The sequence below is a fragment of the Solea senegalensis genome, linkage group LG20 (genome assembly GCF_019176455.1).
Source record: "Solea senegalensis isolate Sse05_10M linkage group LG20, IFAPA_SoseM_1, whole genome shotgun sequence".
Classification (NCBI taxonomy): Eukaryota; Metazoa; Chordata; class Actinopteri; order Pleuronectiformes; family Soleidae; genus Solea; species Solea senegalensis.
In genome coordinates, this window is record NC_058039.1 from 5,936,932 (window position 1) to 5,956,361 (window position 19,430).

The 19,430-nt window shown below is 38.2% G+C and overlaps 1 protein-coding gene across 1 annotated transcript in view; it reads left to right on the forward strand.

Moving 5' to 3' along the window:
• The window catches only part of akap9 (A kinase (PRKA) anchor protein 9), a 55,818-nt gene that overhangs the window by 662 nt on the left and 35,726 nt on the right, over window positions 1-19,430 (forward strand). The window contains exons 2-9 of the mRNA XM_044052639.1: window positions 9,060-9,332; window positions 11,650-11,694; window positions 12,247-12,309; window positions 13,232-13,381; window positions 13,519-13,674; window positions 13,891-14,088; window positions 14,182-17,028; window positions 18,332-18,415. Coding sequence (XP_043908574.1) covers window positions 9,060-9,332; window positions 11,650-11,694; window positions 12,247-12,309; window positions 13,232-13,381; window positions 13,519-13,674; window positions 13,891-14,088; window positions 14,182-17,028; window positions 18,332-18,415 — 3,816 coding nt within the window. The remainder of the gene's footprint in view (window positions 1-9,059; window positions 9,333-11,649; window positions 11,695-12,246; window positions 12,310-13,231; window positions 13,382-13,518; window positions 13,675-13,890; window positions 14,089-14,181; window positions 17,029-18,331; window positions 18,416-19,430) is intronic.

The following is a 19,430-nucleotide window of genomic DNA, read 5'->3' on the forward strand; positions in this document are numbered from 1 at the left end:
CCACTTTATTGGGTACACAGTACACGCAATAATGTAGCAGGAGTGTCATCCAGGGTGGTCTGCTTCTGTAGCACATCTGCTTTAATATAATTTGACATGTTGTGCATTGTCTTTATTGTTATTGTTAAGTATTTATTTGAGTTACTGTTGCCTTTCTTCAAAGCTGTTGAGTATTTATCCATTTGCTTCTTTTTCTCTTATATGTTGTATTTTACAAGTGTCTCATATAGTGCTGCTGTAACACAAGAATTACAATTTTCTATCTATCTAGAACCAAACTGGTCATTCTTCTCTGCTCCCTGTGATCCTGTGATCCACAAGGTATTTTAGCCCAGAGAACTGCTGCTCACTGGATGTTTTGAATTTATCAATAAGTCTCTTTAAACCCCCAAGACAAGATTGTGTAAAAAATCCGTGTAGATCAGCAGTTTCTGGAATACTCCATCTGGCATCAACATCCTTGTCGTGTTCAAAGTCACTTTAATGAGATTTTTTTCCCATTGTGATACTCGGTTTTAACAGGTCATTGAGCCTTGTCTACTCGCCTTAATGCATTGACTCTCTGCCATGTTATTGGGTGATTAGATGTGTGCTTTAACATTATAGGGAACAGGTGTCCCTAATGAAGTGGCTGGAATATGGCACTGCTCTTTGATGAGATTAAATATCTTTGCTGTTGTGACGTTAATGATTTCATTATCAGATGATAAGTAAATTAACAGTTGCATGCTCATACTACTACTTAAGGCATCATTTAGAGTATATTGTACCGCGCTGTGTACTGCATATTTTTTGGTGTTCTTATTGATATAAAGCAACATGCAGAGTGAATGCTTGTTAAGTATTTGTAAGTGTGCCTGTACCTGTTGACATGACATGATAAGACATCTTATTATGTCTCGATTAATGTGCATGATGATAGTTCTGGAAAAAATGTATGGACTTCTCTTTGTGTCCTTAAAGTAAGTCAAAAAAGATGCAGAGTGTCTCACACCTTTTCACCATTGTCATCAATGCTAACTACTATTCACTCTCAAGTGAAGACGAGAAAAGCTCGTAGAAGGCTGACAGGCTGGTGGAACAGGATTTACAGGGCACATCCCCATGAGGTAGAGCAAACATTGCCCCACATCCAAGACGTGTCTTCCTATTATTGACTTTACAAAAAGCAGCATCAAAAATGTGGTCAGGACTCAGGACACCCCTCACCCAAATATTCAGCTATGCAAAACATTATTGCTATAGAAAAGCAACCATGTCACCATGTTTAATGTTTTCACATAAATGAGATAAATGAGCACTGTTTTGGTCGGGTCATTTCTCTGACTGGTGAAGTGTTGCCTGACTTTGCAGTAACAACAGCTCTATATTTGTTGGTATCTGTGTACACAAATAACTCTGTATATGAATCCTGTAAGACTTATCATGTGATATGATCATTTGAAGCAGGGCAATGTGTTGTGTGCAGACCCACATGTTAGTCAAATACACTATGTACGTCATTGCCTTCTCCAAGTAGGCTAGGTTTTCAGCTGTTTGTTTGTCTGTGAGCAGAATAACTCTAACAGTAAATGATGGATTTTATGGCCCAAGGAAGAATATTTAGACTTTGGTGGTGATTCTGTAACAAATCTGAAATCAAGATGAAAAAACAAAAACACAGTTGTTAGACAGAGGAGTGTATTAATACTAGAACTGAGCAGCTTTGGTGGAGGTTTGCACAGTTTGAGTATTTTCTCTGTAATAGAGTCTGATTTAATAAAGCCTGTTTGCAAGTACTTACAGTATTACTCTTAATTATCGGTTCTGTCCCACAACGATTCTCTACAAATCACACACATTCATAGACATTATAATAAGACTTGATATTGAGAATCATGACTTGAAAAGGTGCTGCATTCAAAAATCAACAAAACATTCCGTCTTGACTGTGCAGTGAAACCTCTCAAACCTCTAATGTGTTGTGTTGGTCATTTGGTCACTCCTAGTTACACACTGGTCCTGGTGCTTTGGCTTTCAGGTTTGCACAGTGGGAGAGACCTCAGGAAAGACCATCTCCTTAGTTATGGCTTTGGCATTTTGGTTTATAAAAGGGGTCTCTGTTGTGCAGGATTTCACACCTTCTTTCTCCATAGTACCTCATCGGCATATCCTCACAAGCAGGGAGAAAACATCCTGATAGACTGCATGTCAGAGTCAATTAGCAAGCAATGGTGAAAAAATAAAGCAAATACTGTACAGGTACTGGGCGTTTTTTAAAGCATCCATGTCTGTTGTATATCTTGCTTGAATTAATGTCCGTCCCAAGGAAGTGCTGACTCACACTAGACAATGAGCAAAGTGCTAACTGTGGATTAGTGTTGTTGAGCTACTGTTCCAGGATATGTACTGCTAATGTATTGCTGCTGTTTCCCAGGAAAAGAAAAAGAAAGTGACATTATTGACTTTCTTTTGCAAGACTTGGGTTACATGATGGATCTTTTTGAGACTCTTGAAAAGCACCCACCACTGCTATGATGAGCACAAGATGGTGTATGATTGTGTCAGGTCAAAAAGAACTCGCAGGCTCATATGGTTGTCACCTTTTACAATCCCTGGGGGAAAGTCTGCAATTTGCTTGACTTGATAGAAATTGGTATTTATTTATTTATATTTATCAATTCCACACACACTCTACAGATGGTGTAGTCTATTGCCATAACACTTTATTAATTAAACACTACCAATTAGATCTGAATGGGCATCAACGGTAAAAAGGTCCAGTACATTTACAAGAGTTTATTGGCAAAAATTAAATATATTATCCATAAGTATGTTTGTTGTGTAAGTGTGTAAAATTAAATGAAGAATGCGATTTAATAAGCCTTTTATGTACTTTAGGCAAAGAGCCTTGGGTTATGGAGGCTATGATTCTACAGAGCCAGAGTGTGTTTGACATTTTGAGTTACGCAAAGTAAGTAATACAGCATCCTTTCTTGTATGCAAAGGCCACGTAGTTCCCTGTTATAAACTGGACTTTTAAGGTTGTCTCCAACAAATCATCTCAGGCTTTTTATACTTTTTGTCTGTTGGTCCATTAGTCTGTCACTCTCTGAGCAGCACTGATGTTTAATGTTACTTCAGGGAGAAACATGTGCCAGTCCATTTGTTGTTCTAGCATTTTCAGAATGATCCTGATTGTCTCAGGGGGAGAGCTCATGCAGTGTCTGCTCATTTGGCCCACAGGGATGTAGCCCTCATGCTTATTTGTCTCCCTGCTTCTCTGATGTGTCTACTGAGCACATATTATTAATAATATGTTAGCTTCTATTGTTGTGATTATGGATAGAGTGTGTTTATTTTTCTGGCAGCTGCTGTTAGTATATCTCTGCAAAATGAGGCCTCGGGGGAGCGAATATCAGATGCACACTTATAATAATACTTGTTGTTGTGATTTTAACAGGTTATTGTCATACAGTATATTTTGGCCTTAAATAAATATCTTATTATCATATTGATGGAGACACTTGCTGAAACATGTGTAAAAGAAATACTTTTTCTAAGTAGGCTTAGAAAAACCAGTCAAGGTCAGTGTCATTGTCGGGCAGTATTTGAAGAAGTACAAGTTGATCTACTTAGCTAAGGCCTGAATAGTAAATCCTCCAGGTGACTAAGCATGAACATACCCTGCATCACTCTGTGATGAATGGATTATGACCAGCATGATTTATTAATTGGCTGCAATGATACCGGAGGGTTTCACTTTCAAGCTACATTATTTATCATCTCTAATTTAAACAACAAACACATACTTTTGAAACTCCTGTCTTTGGCACCTTGTCCTGCTTGAGGAGGGATTTCCAGGTGATTAATTCAATGTGAAGGTCTAATTATTAGCTACAGCCTGGTTTATGTTCACATCTAACTTTTTGTGCAGTTCTAGAAACGTTTATGGTGTTTAAGCGTATTTACATATTAATACTTGTTTTGACCTCACACTGTATTGTTTAAAGTTGGTAATAAACATTTATATCTTGGATTTTACTGTCAGCACAAGATAAGGTAGTCTATTAGTCAATATACAGTAGCTCATTTACAGCTTTAATGTCAGTAGTTTGCTAGTTTGTTTATAACAAGATTAAAGAATGTTTTTTTTGCAGTTTCTATTAGTCTTTCATTTTCTTCCATCATGCACTACAATTCTTATACCAGTCTGTTTTGTGCCAATTAATAAGATTAGAAGTGTTTAATCTTCTAATCTGAGTTTCAGGTCAACTCCAGTAATTTCAACAAACTACAACTGGAAGAAGTCATTCATTTACTGTGTGCAATTTTGTGTTTTTCTTGACTATCTTGAGAACCACACTATATAAATAATAATAATTATTATGATTATTATTGTTATTATCATAGGCTGCATTCAAACCTATCATGTTGTACGTGCACTTCATCTGCCAAAATCCAGTTATTATCTTATTTATCTTGGAATTAAATAATGTTTTTTGCCAAAAAATTTGCAAGGAGATTGTTTCTTAAAGAGAGCTCTCTGCTCACTGTTTCTGGAAAGGGGGCATTGGCTGCCGTCATTAGGAGGATGATGGTGCACAAGCACCTCAGTAAGAGGCTATAAGGGTACTAGAAATTGATTGTGGCTTAGATTTCTTGGAAAGGAAATGGCCTGGTGGAGGAGGATGAAAAATAAGAAGATATTTCAAAGAGAATTGAGGGGGATTTTTCTGTCTATAATGGTTTTTCGGACGGTTGTTTCGACAATGAGAACAAAATCCTCAGAGGTTAATGATTGTGATTTGCTGTTTGAAGAAGCACCTTCTCTGCAGCTGTGCTTGTGTTGTCACAGTAGTGAATGACCTCAGTGTAATGTGTACATAACTACAGTTATGGATATAACTGATGACAATTTATTTGGCCCATATTTAGCCTATTTGCTTTTTTTCCTCCATCTGATAAAATGAATTTCAGAAAAGAGTGTAAGTGGAGACCAAATGTACAGTACTGTATATCCATATTGTCATCGTCCTCCTGCCTGTTTGACATTTATTGTTTTTCAGATGTAGCTCCAACTTCTGAATGATTCATCGATCATTAATTGATTGCAAAATAAATGGCTAACTATACAGTCTAATTAATTTATGAAAGATTATTAGTTTATGAAAATATTAGTTAGTTGCGGTTTCACTGGTGATGATCCAAGCAGAACCCTTGTGTAGCGAAGTGTTGACTAACACAGTGTTTGTGGCGGGTCACTGGCACATGACATGATATAGGAAGCTGTGAACTTCCCTTCTGGGCATGAGAAGACTGCAACAGCAGTGTTTTTTCTAAGTAGGCTTAGATTTGTGATATCTTTAACTTCTTACTTCTTGATGTGGATGTGTTGGTACAAATGTTGGTACAAACTTTGTTCTAGTGACAATTTACAGGAACGAGTAAAACCTAAAAACCAGCCAGACAGCGTGTCTGTGGCATTGTATGTAGGAATGCAAAATATGGATGAAATATTTTAACCATGTATAGTAAATAATAAAATTTTGTGTGTGTATTTGTGTGTGTATATATATATATATATATATATATATACATATATACACACATATATGTATATCTGTTTCATCAGATAAATAAGCAATTTGCACTGATGTAAAATCATAATTTCATTGATCTGCTCTTCCAACATAGGTCACAATGAATAACTTTATATAACTTGATATATATTGTAATATCTCTAAACCCTGTTACTGTTTGTTTGCTATATGTCCTCAAACGTATTCTTCAAACACCTTATTCTTCTTCTAAAAAAATGTCTTGTATTTCCAGAGTGACTCAAGACTGAGACACATAACTGTTTGTTGTGACAGACACAACATTAATGATTGTAGCGCCATCAACACTACATTCTTCAACATTAAATTACAGTCACAAATGTGTGGATCTCGCCACTGTGAAGATACGTCATTGTTGTTATTTAGTTAGCTACTTTTTTTTTTTAAGTGCACTTGTTGAATGTTTTCAGACAGCAGATGGTGATACACCTACGTAGTCTCTGTTTCCCAGATGGTGATATAGCAACACAGGCTCCATTAGTCCATAAGCTCAGCCAATGCTCATGTCCGCTCAGCTAAACAAGGCAGCCTGCTACAATAAGTAGCTCAATGAGAGGCAGGGTTTCACTTAAAGTCAGTGGTTTTTGAAGTGCTTTCTGCTGGCATGTTCTCTGAGTATCACATAGAAATAAAGGACAGCCATGTTGCTGTCATTTGAACACCAGACAAGGAAGTTCCTATTCTTTGAGCCTGACATTCATTCATGTCACACTCCATGTGCCCTGGTATTTGATAAAAACTGAAAATACAGGTAGGTGGGTATATTTGGATGAGAGACACAGATCAAGAGCCCTTTGAGCTTTTTAGTCGTGTGTTGTAGGTGGGGGACGTGATCATGACACCCACTCACAGCACTGTTGTGTCCACCTCTAACCTTTTGTACGGAATCACCAAACCAGTCAAAAAAAAGGGTGCCTGCTTTTAAGCTGCCTTTGCTCCTGCAGGACTCAGAAGTAGCGGTTACCTGATGTAAAATCTGTGCTACAAATAGGTTTGACACTGATATGATACTCAGAATTGGTGTTTGTCCGAGACTGGGCAAATTCACTGGATCAGATATCGAAAAATAGGAAAATATGATTCGTAAACCTAAACATGCTTCATTAAAATCAGGCAATATGCTTGTGTGCCTGTAAAGCAAATTTAGTGTTTCTCCTCATTATACTCATCACTCGTTATATATGTCAGAAAATAGTGGCTTGGAACAAAAATCTGTCTACTAAATAATGGCGTAAAGCCTAAAAAAAGTTTCCCCTTCAGTTATGAGTAACTACACCTGCTTACCTAGCCGACATCTAGCTAGCTGAGATGTCTTTGTCTTGAAAATAAAGGACATCAAGTAGAGAAGAAGAACAGAAAGAAGAGCAGACTCCTGCTGTGAGGCTGCAGGTAACACTGATAGAGAAAGAGGAAGACAGAGAGCAGAGAGTCTTTGTTTAGAATGTGTTGTTATATTGCAACCAAATTGCTGAAATCGTCATTTCTCTGCATGTTTGTTAGGCACGCTGTTTGATACTGGAGCATTTATTTTAATATTCTCTACAAACAAAGATGAACAGCAGCTTTTGTTGAATTTGGATCCCACTAAAGCAAAAAAAAAAAGGTTTGAGAGAGGACACAACTACTCCAGTGAACATGGACATGTTCACATACATGTTTTAAGTTCAGAACAGGTTTTAAGTTCAGAACAGGTGAACGTTGCTTCTCCTCATATCTGAAGGGCAGGAATTTTGATAACAGAGTGTTTACGATTACATTCTCTACAAACAGAGACATTCGCAGACTAAAGCTTATAAACCAGCATGTATGTGTCCCTCAGTGGACACCCCCCATTGTCTCAGAGTAGAGACTCTTGCTGAATTTTACATAATTTGAAACTTCATTTTAAAACACTTCTTTTAGCTTTCAGATTTGGTGGTGGTTAGTAACATACAAAGTAATAAGAGATATTTGCAGTTCATCACTTTCCAGACACTTAAAGAGAGATGTCTGCCTCCACCAAGATGTAAGAGAGCTTCTGTTAAAAGAAGGAGGTTTATTTAAATATTATATTTTTCTAAATAATCACCTGACTCCTGATTGTTAATGGGGTCTAGATCTATAGCACGATGTCTTGTCATGGCAGAGAGCCATTTCCCTGACAGGTAAGCAGGCACTGGCACTGTCTCCTTGGCAACTGACTATCAATATCTACAGCAATCCATGCAGCATCTGTGGTGTGGCACCTGTAGCTCCTGCTGTCTGCCCTGCTCAGCTGAGTCTGCCACCCATTTTCTGACACCTGCTGTTCATTTATAATTGACAACTGAAATACTCACTGTTTAAAGAGACAGAGAAGGAGAGGAACCTGGAAATTAGATTAGGGCAGCACACATGATCATGTAATGTATGGCTTCACCTCATAATTATAAGTGTGGGCCAGGTGATCACATTAGGTTTACAGGTTTTCTTAAGCTATTTCAACATGACAGGGTGTAAAATGCTGTATAAATGTTTCTTGGAATTGTCCTTGAAACAACTTTCTAATTGAAGGGAAAGCACATGGTCACCATATACAGTATATTCTTTACATATACACGTCCAACAGATAAGAGGACTTAAGATGATAAGTGAGTAACATTATGAAAATGAAGATTAACTTAATTTTTTAACATCATTTGTACCACATTTTATAGTTTTGTAAAGAAAAATAGATTATTATATATTATGTAAGAATAGAAGATTATATATGAAAAACATATTTTGAGGAAAATTTATAGTCTGTGACTGAGACAAAAACACTCAGCATGACACTGTTGTGGAGAAAATTACTGATTAGTATGAGCTCCAACTGCAAACATGAAACCTCATTACACTTAAGTACTCTCATGTGGAGATTGGTGCTTTGAAACCCTTCAAAAAAAGTTTGTAGATGTTCATAATTTAAAATATTTGGACCTCAGTGTTAAAGGGCTTGTTTTGGTGCTCAGAAAATCAGAGAATCAGAATTTGAACACTGTTCGGAAAAACATGTTATTGGCTCTTTGATTGGATGACTGACATAGTTTTAACATGTAATCCCTTTAGTTAGGATTAGCACCTGGGATGGCAAGAGGCATGTGTCGGGTCATACGGACACAGGGAGGAAGGATTCACTTGTTAGTTGGGAACAAGCCTTTTTAGGGGCACATCATGTTTCGCTTGACTTTCCCCAAACTGTGCAGAGACAGCGTAGGTTTATATTCATATATGTTAGCTTTTTCAGATGTATTTACTGCATAGTCAGACAAAAAAATGTGCTTTAGATACATTTTGTGTGTTTATTTTTGTTATGTCTCGGTGTCAGGGTTGGAAAAACAAATGGAGGCAATGACTGGCAGTGTAAACTAATACTGAACACTTGACTGATGCATTGTTATATCCATGGATAACCTTTTGAACTATTTTTTTATCTTGCCTGTTTCCCTCTTTCCTCTCCAGCTGGCTGAGTACCGCCAGAGAAAAGCTTATGCTGACTCCCAGAAGAAGCAGAAGAAGAAGAAAAAAAAGAGGACAGGGGAGGACTCAGAGGGTGATTCACAGGGAAGACTGGAGGTCGACCCTGATCCGTCTGCAGATGTGGACGAGGTCTCGGGTGGAGGACGAGATGGATCGCAAGAAGGAAATAAAGACTCTCACACCACAGAGTTTACCTTCGCAAAGACGCTGCGAAGTGGAGAGACTGTGAAGCATGACCAGACCTATACTATAGAGGTAGATTCTAATTTCCTATTAATCAATACTTCATAGATAGTTTTTACATTCACCTATCCTTCTTCTGTCTTTGATGCTGCACTTGATTTTGTTCATGTTATAAATGCCTCTCCTGCAACAAGAAAATATCTAACTTCAAGTATTTTGTACTTCTCTTCTAGCTTCATAGCCATAGATCTATGTGGAAAAGATAATAGATAATAGAGTTTTTGTTTCCTGGAGATTAATGAGCCATGACAAGATGTGTTCATTACATTTAAAGAGTCCAGTTAATTTGTTTTATTTTTGACTAAAATACACACAACTCAAGAAGGCGAGTTGAATAAATTGGTATCTTGTGATGAAAGCAAAGAAATGGTTTCCAAATATTTGGTCTTTCTGCACTGTATTGACATTTTTTCACGAGCATATAAAATTATAAAAAAATTATAATTTTATCATTCACATAAAATTATAACATTTTTATCATTGAAAAAATATCAGATATTTTATATCTGGTACTATTTGTGATTTTCCCATAAAAAGCCTTGAAATTGTATTGGGTCTGTAAACGTTTTAAACATATGTGACCTTGAAACCTGAAAGAATTCCTATGGGTAAATGAATAAATCAATATTCCGGCTGTTCCTTTATCCTGTAAAATAAAAAAATAAAAGAAATACATGCCCTTCCATGTATTTTTTTGGTAACACTTTATATTGGGGAACACACATTCTACTTATATGCATGTTAGTAGGCACGTATTTAATGCTGAATATGTGTTCCTAATATAAAGTGTTACCGTTTTTTTTTCATTTGAGCCGTCTGAGTCACTTTTTTATCGGCACCTTGCAGCCTCTTTTTCCCTGAACCCTCTGTACATTTGATAAATTACATGCTCAAAAAACTACTGGTTGCCATGAAAACAGACAATTGCCTTTAAACCAGTTACGATGTGTTAGTCTTGTGTGACCAAATCCGGTGGCCTTGCAACACTTTTCATCAGAAATTAAGGGTTCATTTTATAGTATCAGTGTTATTATTAGTATTACTGTCATCGGTATTATTGATAATAATAATGATTATATATATATGTATGTATATATATAAATACATGAATGTCATATATATATTAAAAAATCATACACAGTAGTGACCATGAATTATAAATGCAGATGCATTGTTTAAACACTCAAAGTTGAATGCTTTGTTTGCTCCCTATCCTTGTTATTGTTCTCAGTACAACAATTGTTTTTACCCCAGTCAAAACGGTCATGTATTGGATGTGTTCTGATCTCTTGGAGAGATTTTTACGATGATTTTTCTGTCTGTGTGCTTTTAAAGAGTTGCTGTGGAAACAAAGTTTTCCTTAATGTCACTACTCCTCTTTCACAGGCATCTGAAAGACATAATTGCAAATGCAAGTGTTGACTCATTGATGCCTCTTAGACATTTGAGCTTGACTGAGCACTTTGTATCAAGCTTACTTATCAAAGATGCTCTGCACACATATTATGGCCATGTTTAGAAATGAGATTCAGTAGCATTTTATCAAATTTACCACATCTACTTATTGAATCTGATTCCTTTTTGGTGTCATATTACTAAATTAAGGTTAAAAGGCCACAGTCTAAAGAAAAAAACATTGTAATGGCTTCCCAAATAATGTGTATCTTGAAAATTAAACCATTAAAAAATATTGAACTGTATCTGGCACATTTAATGGATCGCTATGTCACTAGATACTCAATCCTGATACTGATATTGTAATTAATTATTATAATCATTATATTATAATATAAATGGTGGTGTCTATCATTTTAAACCAAAACCGTGAACCAAATATAAGAATCCTGGCAACACATTACCAATTGCTTTGAAAAAATGGGGTAAAGAACTGAAATCAACAAAACCTTGTATTATGTAGTCTAAACTGGATCTGGCTTTTGCAATAATCCACTTTTATGCATGTTGCTGCTCACAGTTTGAGTTAATGCTCAACTTTGGCTCTCAGTTAAAGCAAAGTCCAACATCATTTCCCAGACCCTACACAGTTTCATTGTATGACTGAAGAATTAAATTGAAAATGGAATTCAGTAATGGCTGTCATTACTCTGTGGGGCCGGGAAACACGTGTATGGAAGAAGTGGGTTACACCCATGTTTGAATGCAAAGTGCCTTCTGAAATAGGACAGAGGATAGTTTTAAACTCTGGAATCCACATTTCAGAATGTGGATTTTATATTGTAGGCCTATTGCACAGGTCTTTAATGTATACTCTGTCAATGTTTATATGTGCTGTGTTGATTCATTTGTTTTTATTTGTTTTCTGTTTCAGCCGGAGAGCGAAGTGTCCACAACTGCCGAAGATTATTCATCAGAGGTTAGACGACCTTTCTCAGCCTATTTACATTTATTTTGATGTGAAATCAAGATGTTTCTCACACTGTCAGATTTACATAAATGTACATTAAGCACTGGGATTGATGGTTTCACTGGGAACAGGGAAGCTTTTGATCATATTGTGTGAAGAATTAGCATGAGGCCTGCTTGTAGTTGGCCATGTTGCTCTTTATCTACATGTAGCTTGTTAAAATAAAAAAAAATAATATTCCTGCTGTTTTCTTTGGACATGGTTCTAGAGAAACAAGCAAGGAACGAAGCAGATTGTTACAGTCATTCAGTGGCAGTGCCATCATTATCTGTTTAGTCATTCAGATTGACAGGTGATATGTGATGATAAGTAGTGCATAATTAACTTTGAAGTGTGTCTCCGCTGGCCCATTTTGTGCAGATAATATTGTGCATCCCTAAACGTGTGTGTATATTCAGTCAAGCCAACATTCAGGATGTTTTCAAAGAAAGATAGAGAATTTCTGAAATAACATTGACTTTGCAGTTTTCAAACATCACTGACAGTATTGTAAATTATCAGGTGAATGGGCTCCATGATGAGATGATCGAGAATCTCTTGATGTCTCCGAAGGATTTTATCTGGGTACAGTAATCTGATCAGGCAGTTCTTTAGGCACTGCTTGAGACTCTGCTAGCAAACACTCTGGCTGCTGTATTGACTCTCCGTTTGCATAACATCGTCGTCTTCTGCAAGATTTCCTGTAACCCACTAACCGTGTATGTTTCATGCTGTAATTAACCTGACCATATATCTATATACTGTTTGGTATGTTGGTTACCATGGTGTATAACTACTGCAGTATTAACCTACAGTTATCTTAACATTGTCATTTTGAAGCAGGATTTTATGACGTTGAGTTGGACATTATGTCTGAAAGCTAAGGATGATGGTGTGAGGGAGGCTGAGTGGTGGAAATGAAGTGACAGAACAGTCAAGTGCTTGAAGGAGAGAGAGCAGGAGATGTTACACAAAGACCTGTACTTTCTTAATGAATAAAGCAGACAGAAATGTGCTGATCAACACCTACATCAGGGAGAGTAGAGAGCCAATCTTATAACTTGAATAATGAGGCATTGGAGATGAGTACTGGTGCATTAGGCTAGTCAGAATGAATCTGTAGTACCAAATATTGTTGAAACATGTCAGTGTGCCTGTAAGAACTTTGATAGAACTTTAACTGCACTTGTTTTCTGATTAACAATTATCAGATGTTAAGCTGAATTTATTTGCCTTACTTTGAAAGACTTTACTAAACTGCTTTGTGTTGTGGTTTTTCCGGGCATTTTCACCAACATCTGTAAAGCTGCACAGCAGCACAGCAGTATTTTTTTATTTATTTCAGTCATCAATATATATTTGCAACAAATTTCTTGATATGGCTCCTTCTGTTACTAACTGCTCTTGCCCTGGTGGTGACTAAGCTCATTCTTTAAACTATTGGATGGGTCATTTACTAAAGCCTTGTAAAGCCTTTGTTAACTCATTCCATTATATTCCTGTTCAGGAGGAGGTGGAGCATCTCCAACAGGTGACTAAGGGAGGTACAATCCAGGATATGGAGGATGCACTTTCCGCCAAGACCCAGGCAGTGCAGGAGCTGAGTCAAGAGCTTGAAGAAATAAGAGCCACCTTTGGTACAGAGGGAGTCCAGCAGGTAGACATCTCATTGATATTTATTACAGTATTATCGATCATACACCTGGACTTCAGCGTTTGTACATCGTACTTTTGCTGTTGTATGATGCCGACATTAAACTGTATGTGAGGTCTAATTACATTTTACCTTTATAGCTGCAAGACTTTGAAGCTGCTCTGAAGCAGCGAGATGGCATCATCACCCAGCTCACAACTAACCTTCAGCAGGCTCGAGAAGAGAAAGATGAGATTATGAAAGAATTCCTGGAACTGACAGAACAAAGCCAAAAATTACAAATTCAGTTCCAGCTGGTAGGAAGCCTGAAGTTGTTTTTAAAATATTTCTTTTGTCTCTATCTTTTTTACACAGTCATTACCTTGCATTACTGTTTTTTATTTATTTATTCAATTCACAAGTAATATGTGTGTTTGAGGACGAGCTTGAACATACTGTATGTATGGAAGTAAAATCTTTTTCTTTTAATTTTGTGGATCCTGACTACCCTTTTCTCTGGCTAATAATCGTAGCTGCAGGCAGGTGAGACACTGAGGAACACCAGCCACAGCAGTACAGCAGCTGATCTTCTGCAGGCCAGGCAGCAGATTGTCCACTACCAACAGCAGCTGGAGGAAATGAACTTTGAGGTCAGAAAGCATCAGGAGAGGAGCAGTGAACAACAGGAACACATCAGCCAGCTACAACTCAAAGTCACCAAGATGGAGATGGTAAGGAGTTAAAAATGTGTTACTGGTAGCATGTCAGATATATTTTAGACATTTATTTTATGTTCTTTGTTTTACCCTTTGTTTTATTTGTAGTCAGAAAGAAGCTCAGAAGAGTCATTTACGCAAAGGATAAACAAAATGGACCTGCTGATCGCAGAAAAAGAAAAAGTTATTGCAAGTCAGGAGCAGCTGCTGACCGAGTTGAGAACTGCTGAGGAGTCTTTTGCACAAATTCTGGAAGAGAAAAGTCTGTTCATTTCACAGCAAACTGCAATAATTACAGAACATGAGCAGTCATTGGTCCTGCTCAGAGAGGAACTTGCTCATGTTGGAAGGACAGATGAAAATAGTTTACAACAGTCTGATGAGAATGACTTGATCATAGCAGAGCAAAAGAGAGTCATTTTAGAAAGGGACTGCTCCCTTACACAGCTCAAGGTTGAGCTTGAGTCTTCTGAAAAATGCCTGCACGGTCTCCAGCAGCAAATGTCTGTAAAAGAATCAGAGCTTCAAAAAAGCCTGGATGAGTTGGAGAACACCAAGTCTGACTTGGAAAGCTGTAGAGGTGAAATGGAAAGTTGTAAATTAGAACTAGAGAAAGAGCGAGAAGAGCTGGAAATTTGTAAAGATGAACTTTCAACCTCTAGACAGAAAGAGCGAATGTCTTCGAATGAAATCATGCAGCTCATGGGCACAGTGGAGGACCTACAGAAGCGCTGTCATCAAGGCAGCCTGTCTGAAAGTGACGCCATCCAAAAAATGCAGGATGAGTCTGTGAGGAAGCTTGAAGTTCTCAGGGCAGAGCTGGATGAGATGTATGGCCAACAAATTGTCCAAATGAAGCAGGAGCTTAATTTGCAACATGCAGCGAAAATGGAGCAAATGACCGAGCTACATAACACTGAACTTGAATTACTAAAAGCACAACTGTCTCAGAACTCCTCCGTTAGCACTTCTGACATGGGCAGTCTCAATGTGAAGATTAATGCACTTCAGGAGACATTAGAAGAATCCCAAGCAATGCATGATAAAACTAAGCATGAGCTAAGTCAAGTTACCCAAGAAAAGTTCAACCTGCAGGTTCAGGTTGAGGATCTTCTCCAGAATCTTCATTCTGCTAATGAAAAAGTGGAGCTGGTTTCTCACAATCTCCTATCTCAGGAAAGTCTACAAGATGAAGTGCAGCGCCTCCAGGGGATGATTGACAGTCTGAAAGGTGAACTGGCTGCTGCTCAGGAAGCTGCACAAGAAACAGAAATAAAACACGAGTCAGAAGTAACCAACTACAAGATCAAGTTGGAGATGCTAGAAAGAGAGAAAGACGCAGTACTGGACCGCATGGCTGAGTCACAGGAAGCAGAGTTGGAACGGCTAAGGACTCAGCTTCTGTTCAGCCATGAGGAAGAACTCACCCATCTGCGGGACGAACTGCAGAGGGAGAGCTTCTTGTACACAGAAAACCTCCTTAATGAAGCTGCTATCAAACATCAGAAAGCATTGGATGAGCTACGCTTGAGTTACGAAGAAGAACTGCGTTTGTCTCAACAAGAAAAGTGTCATTTTGCCACAGAACGAGATGAGCTTTTGCATCAAATATTTGACTTGAAAGAAGACCTGAAAGTAGCTTTGCATAGCTCCAAAGCAGACAAGCTTGTCCAGCAGCTCCAAGAGCTTCAAGGGGAGCTTGAGGAATTGAGGAAGGGAGGAGAAGAACGAGCTAGAATGGAAAACGAAATTCAGACATTAGTAAAAAAGACAGATGTGCTTGAAAAGCAGACAAAAGACAAAGAACAGTCCTGGGAGAACAAATGGAAACAGGTTGAGTTAGAAACTAAGACTTTAACAGAATCTAATAACACTTTAAAGGAAGAGTTGGACTCAAAATGCTTAGAAATTGAGACACTGACAACAGAGAAAAATCAAATACAACAAGAAGTAGATTTGCTTAGAGAAGAAATTGAAAACCAAAAGACAACTTTTTCTTTTGCTGAGAAGAATTTTGAGGTAAATTATCAGGAGCTGAAGGAAGAATACATGTGCCTCATTGATGCAAAGAAACAGTTTGAAGAAAGGACACTAAATGAGACACTTAAGTTTGAGGCAGAAATTACAAGCCTTCAGTCACAGATTCAGGAGCTGAAGAGCAGCACAGATATCAAAATGGAGGAAACTATTACAGATGGTAAAGCTTTGGTCCAAAAAGATCTTACTGAGCTAATGGAGAAGCTTAATGTTACTTTGACAGAGAAGCAAAGCCTGGCTGGGAAGCTTTCTGAAGTTGCAGAGCAACTGATGTTCACAGGGATCAAAGTGGAGCAGCTGGAAGAAGAGCTGACAAAAGTAAGAAAAGAAAACACAAAGGTTATTTCCCAAAATGAAAGCCTAGAAGAAGAATTGAAGAAAAAACAAGAGCAGATGAGGGGGCAGGATGCCCAAAGAAAAGCTCAGCTCCAGAAAGAAGAGCAAGCATCTAAGGATCATCACTCTCAGATTCAATCTCTGCGAGAAGAGATAATGGCTCTTCAGTCCCTGCTGCAGGCAGCTGAAGCTGAGAGAGACAACATCCGACAGACCCTGGATGTCCAACAGCTTTCACAGACTCCCTCTGCAGCAATCCAGTCCTCGGGGGAGGGACCTGTTGAAGGACGATCCTCGCTGCAGAAGCCCGCAGCCTCAGGGTCAAACAGGCGTAAGAGACGGCAGAGGTTGAAGCAAGAGCGCAAACTGGGCACTTCTCCGTCAGACAGTAGAGAAGAAAGACACAGGGAGGACGAAGAGGAGGCAGAGGCAGAGGCAGAGGAGGAGAGAGCTACAAGTGTTGCAGCACAGGAGAATCAGCCTCAGATGGAGAGGCAGGTTATGTCATGTTCACAGGAGAAGTCCAGTAAGGAGGACTCCACCGACGAGTACCAGGGAGATGGAGACTACATCAACAAACAGGTAGGCACTCACATGCATCCACTGCACCACTTCTCACTGAAACAGTCGCACTGCCTTTTATGTGTGTAAGACAGATTTAATTACAGGTTTGAATGATTCAGTGGCTTTTCAAAAACTGTGTCCAAAGAAAGAGAGAGTGCAGTTTAAATAGCATTTATCACACTCACAATAAATCCTGTGATATTTAAAATCATTACTAGTTTAATCAAAAATGCCTGCACTGCATTCACAGCCACATAATGCTTTAACATGAAAGCTAGAATGGCTGAGGCATCAAAGCACTGTCATGATTTCTCTATAGTCACAGTCATGATTAAAAACTGACTGCAAGCTTGTTCCCAAAGGTAGCATTGAGCTGAACTGCTGTCTTAAAAGAGATTTTTTTATCAAGTTTGTGAAGAACATTAATCATTGGGAATAAATGTGGAGACTGTGGGAATAATATTGTAGAAGAGAAAATAAATACAAGTCTCTATCTGTATTCTGCTCATTTCTACTTTTAAAGGTGTACCATACAATATTTATGATCTGTTCTCATTTGATGCTCCTAGTCCACTGATTCTGATTCTCACTTTGGTTTAGGCTGAAATCAGGATTATGGAAAAACTATCACCCACAGTTTTCTGATAGATTTGAATCATTGCCATTTTGTAGAAATGTGTACATTCTAGTTTCTCTCCATCCTGCAGGGAGTGAAGGGTTTGAGGTGAGAAGCCATTTTACCCCAGTCACTTCTGTGTCTGTGTCACTTCACGCTGTGTCTTAGTTACACCAGGCAAAAGACAGTCAACAGTGTCTGACTACCATTCCACATCTGTGTTTTGTATTGTCACCTCCTGGGTTGGAACATCTTGTTTTCAGTTTAGTGCGGTGACTAAAAACACTTGAAATCTTATCTTTGATTTGTCATATTTAGTGTTAGTTTTTGATGATTATTGATGCGGGAAAATTACTTTTTATTAGATTCTGTCTGTCATTGTTGTTCTGTGAAAATACATTTGTACAGTCTACACTAGTACTAAAATGAGGTTCTGTGTACTCGCACACAATAACCAAATTCATGAGCTGATATGCACATAGTAAATATAACTCTGAAACAGAATTTAAATTAAATAGATAATGCTCAATATTCGTTCTTGACAAAATACAGTGAATCATTTTTAGTCCTTTCCCTCTCAGGAAGTGATCCATAATGCTGCATCCTGTCCTTGTTTCCATCATATATGTATTTGACTATATCTGTATAGGGATAATTTTTTAAGAGTATTTAATAAAATTACAAAAAATATACTTTCTTTTTTAGGTGAGCGGACATAGGACAGACAACCACCAGACTGAGCCTGTTGTGTGCCAGAGAGTAGAGGAAGAAGACGAGACTACTGAGCATGTAAATGTCACTTAAGCTTACATCCTGCCTGTGACTTAGCTGAAGTACATCATACACTATCCACCTCAATAAATAGATGCTAACATATGTCTTGTATTTTTCGGCCTGATGTATACCAACTCTTCATACTGTCATTATATTTGCTCATGTGCGTTATCAGCGTTCCCTAATAGTTTCACTTGAACCACTCAAATGAAAGCTGGAAAGTGAAAATGGGCAGTTGTTTAGTAGGCTTGGTGTCAATAGTTGTAGGAAAATGTAAGAAGTAGATGTAGAGAAAGTGGATGAGTTTAAATACCTGTGGTCAACCTACCAAATCAATGGACAGAGCACAATAGAGGTGAAGAAGAGAGTACAGGCAGGGTGGAGTGGGTGGAGACAAGTGTCAAGGGGTGATGTGTGACAGAAGGATAGCAGCAAGCTGCATGGCAGGAGGAGAGGAAGACTACAGAAGTATAATGGGTTTGGTGAAGGAGGACATGACAGAACAGTCTGTAACAGAAGAGGACACAAGGGATAGAGAGAGATGGAGGCAGTTGATCCGCTGTGGCAACCCCTATAGGGAGAAGCCGATAGAAGAAGAAGAAGAAGAAGAAGGTGTCCGTAGTTGTAAGACAGCTCTCAAAATATGTACAGCTGCGACAAGAAGGATATAACGTACATTATTACATTGTTGGTTTGTGGCGGATGATTATTGGGCAGTGACCTTGCACAGCTTTTAGAGTCAGAAAAATGTTCCTTGCAGCTATTACTGTATCTAAGATCCTGTGCTATGTGATCTTTAAAAAAAATTAATTCTGAAACTTGTGGAGTGCTGCAGAGTATCATTACATGACTCATACAGCAGGTTTGCATCAACCACCCTAGTGGACCCCACCAATTTCACAAGGTCCTTAATCTCTCGACGGCCAATAAATGCAGCCTGTTTTCAAAGGGTTTTATAGTATAATTTTCATCATTGAACTTATTCTGCTTGCTGGGGTTTGTGTGTAACAACTGCCATCTGTTTGTTAGT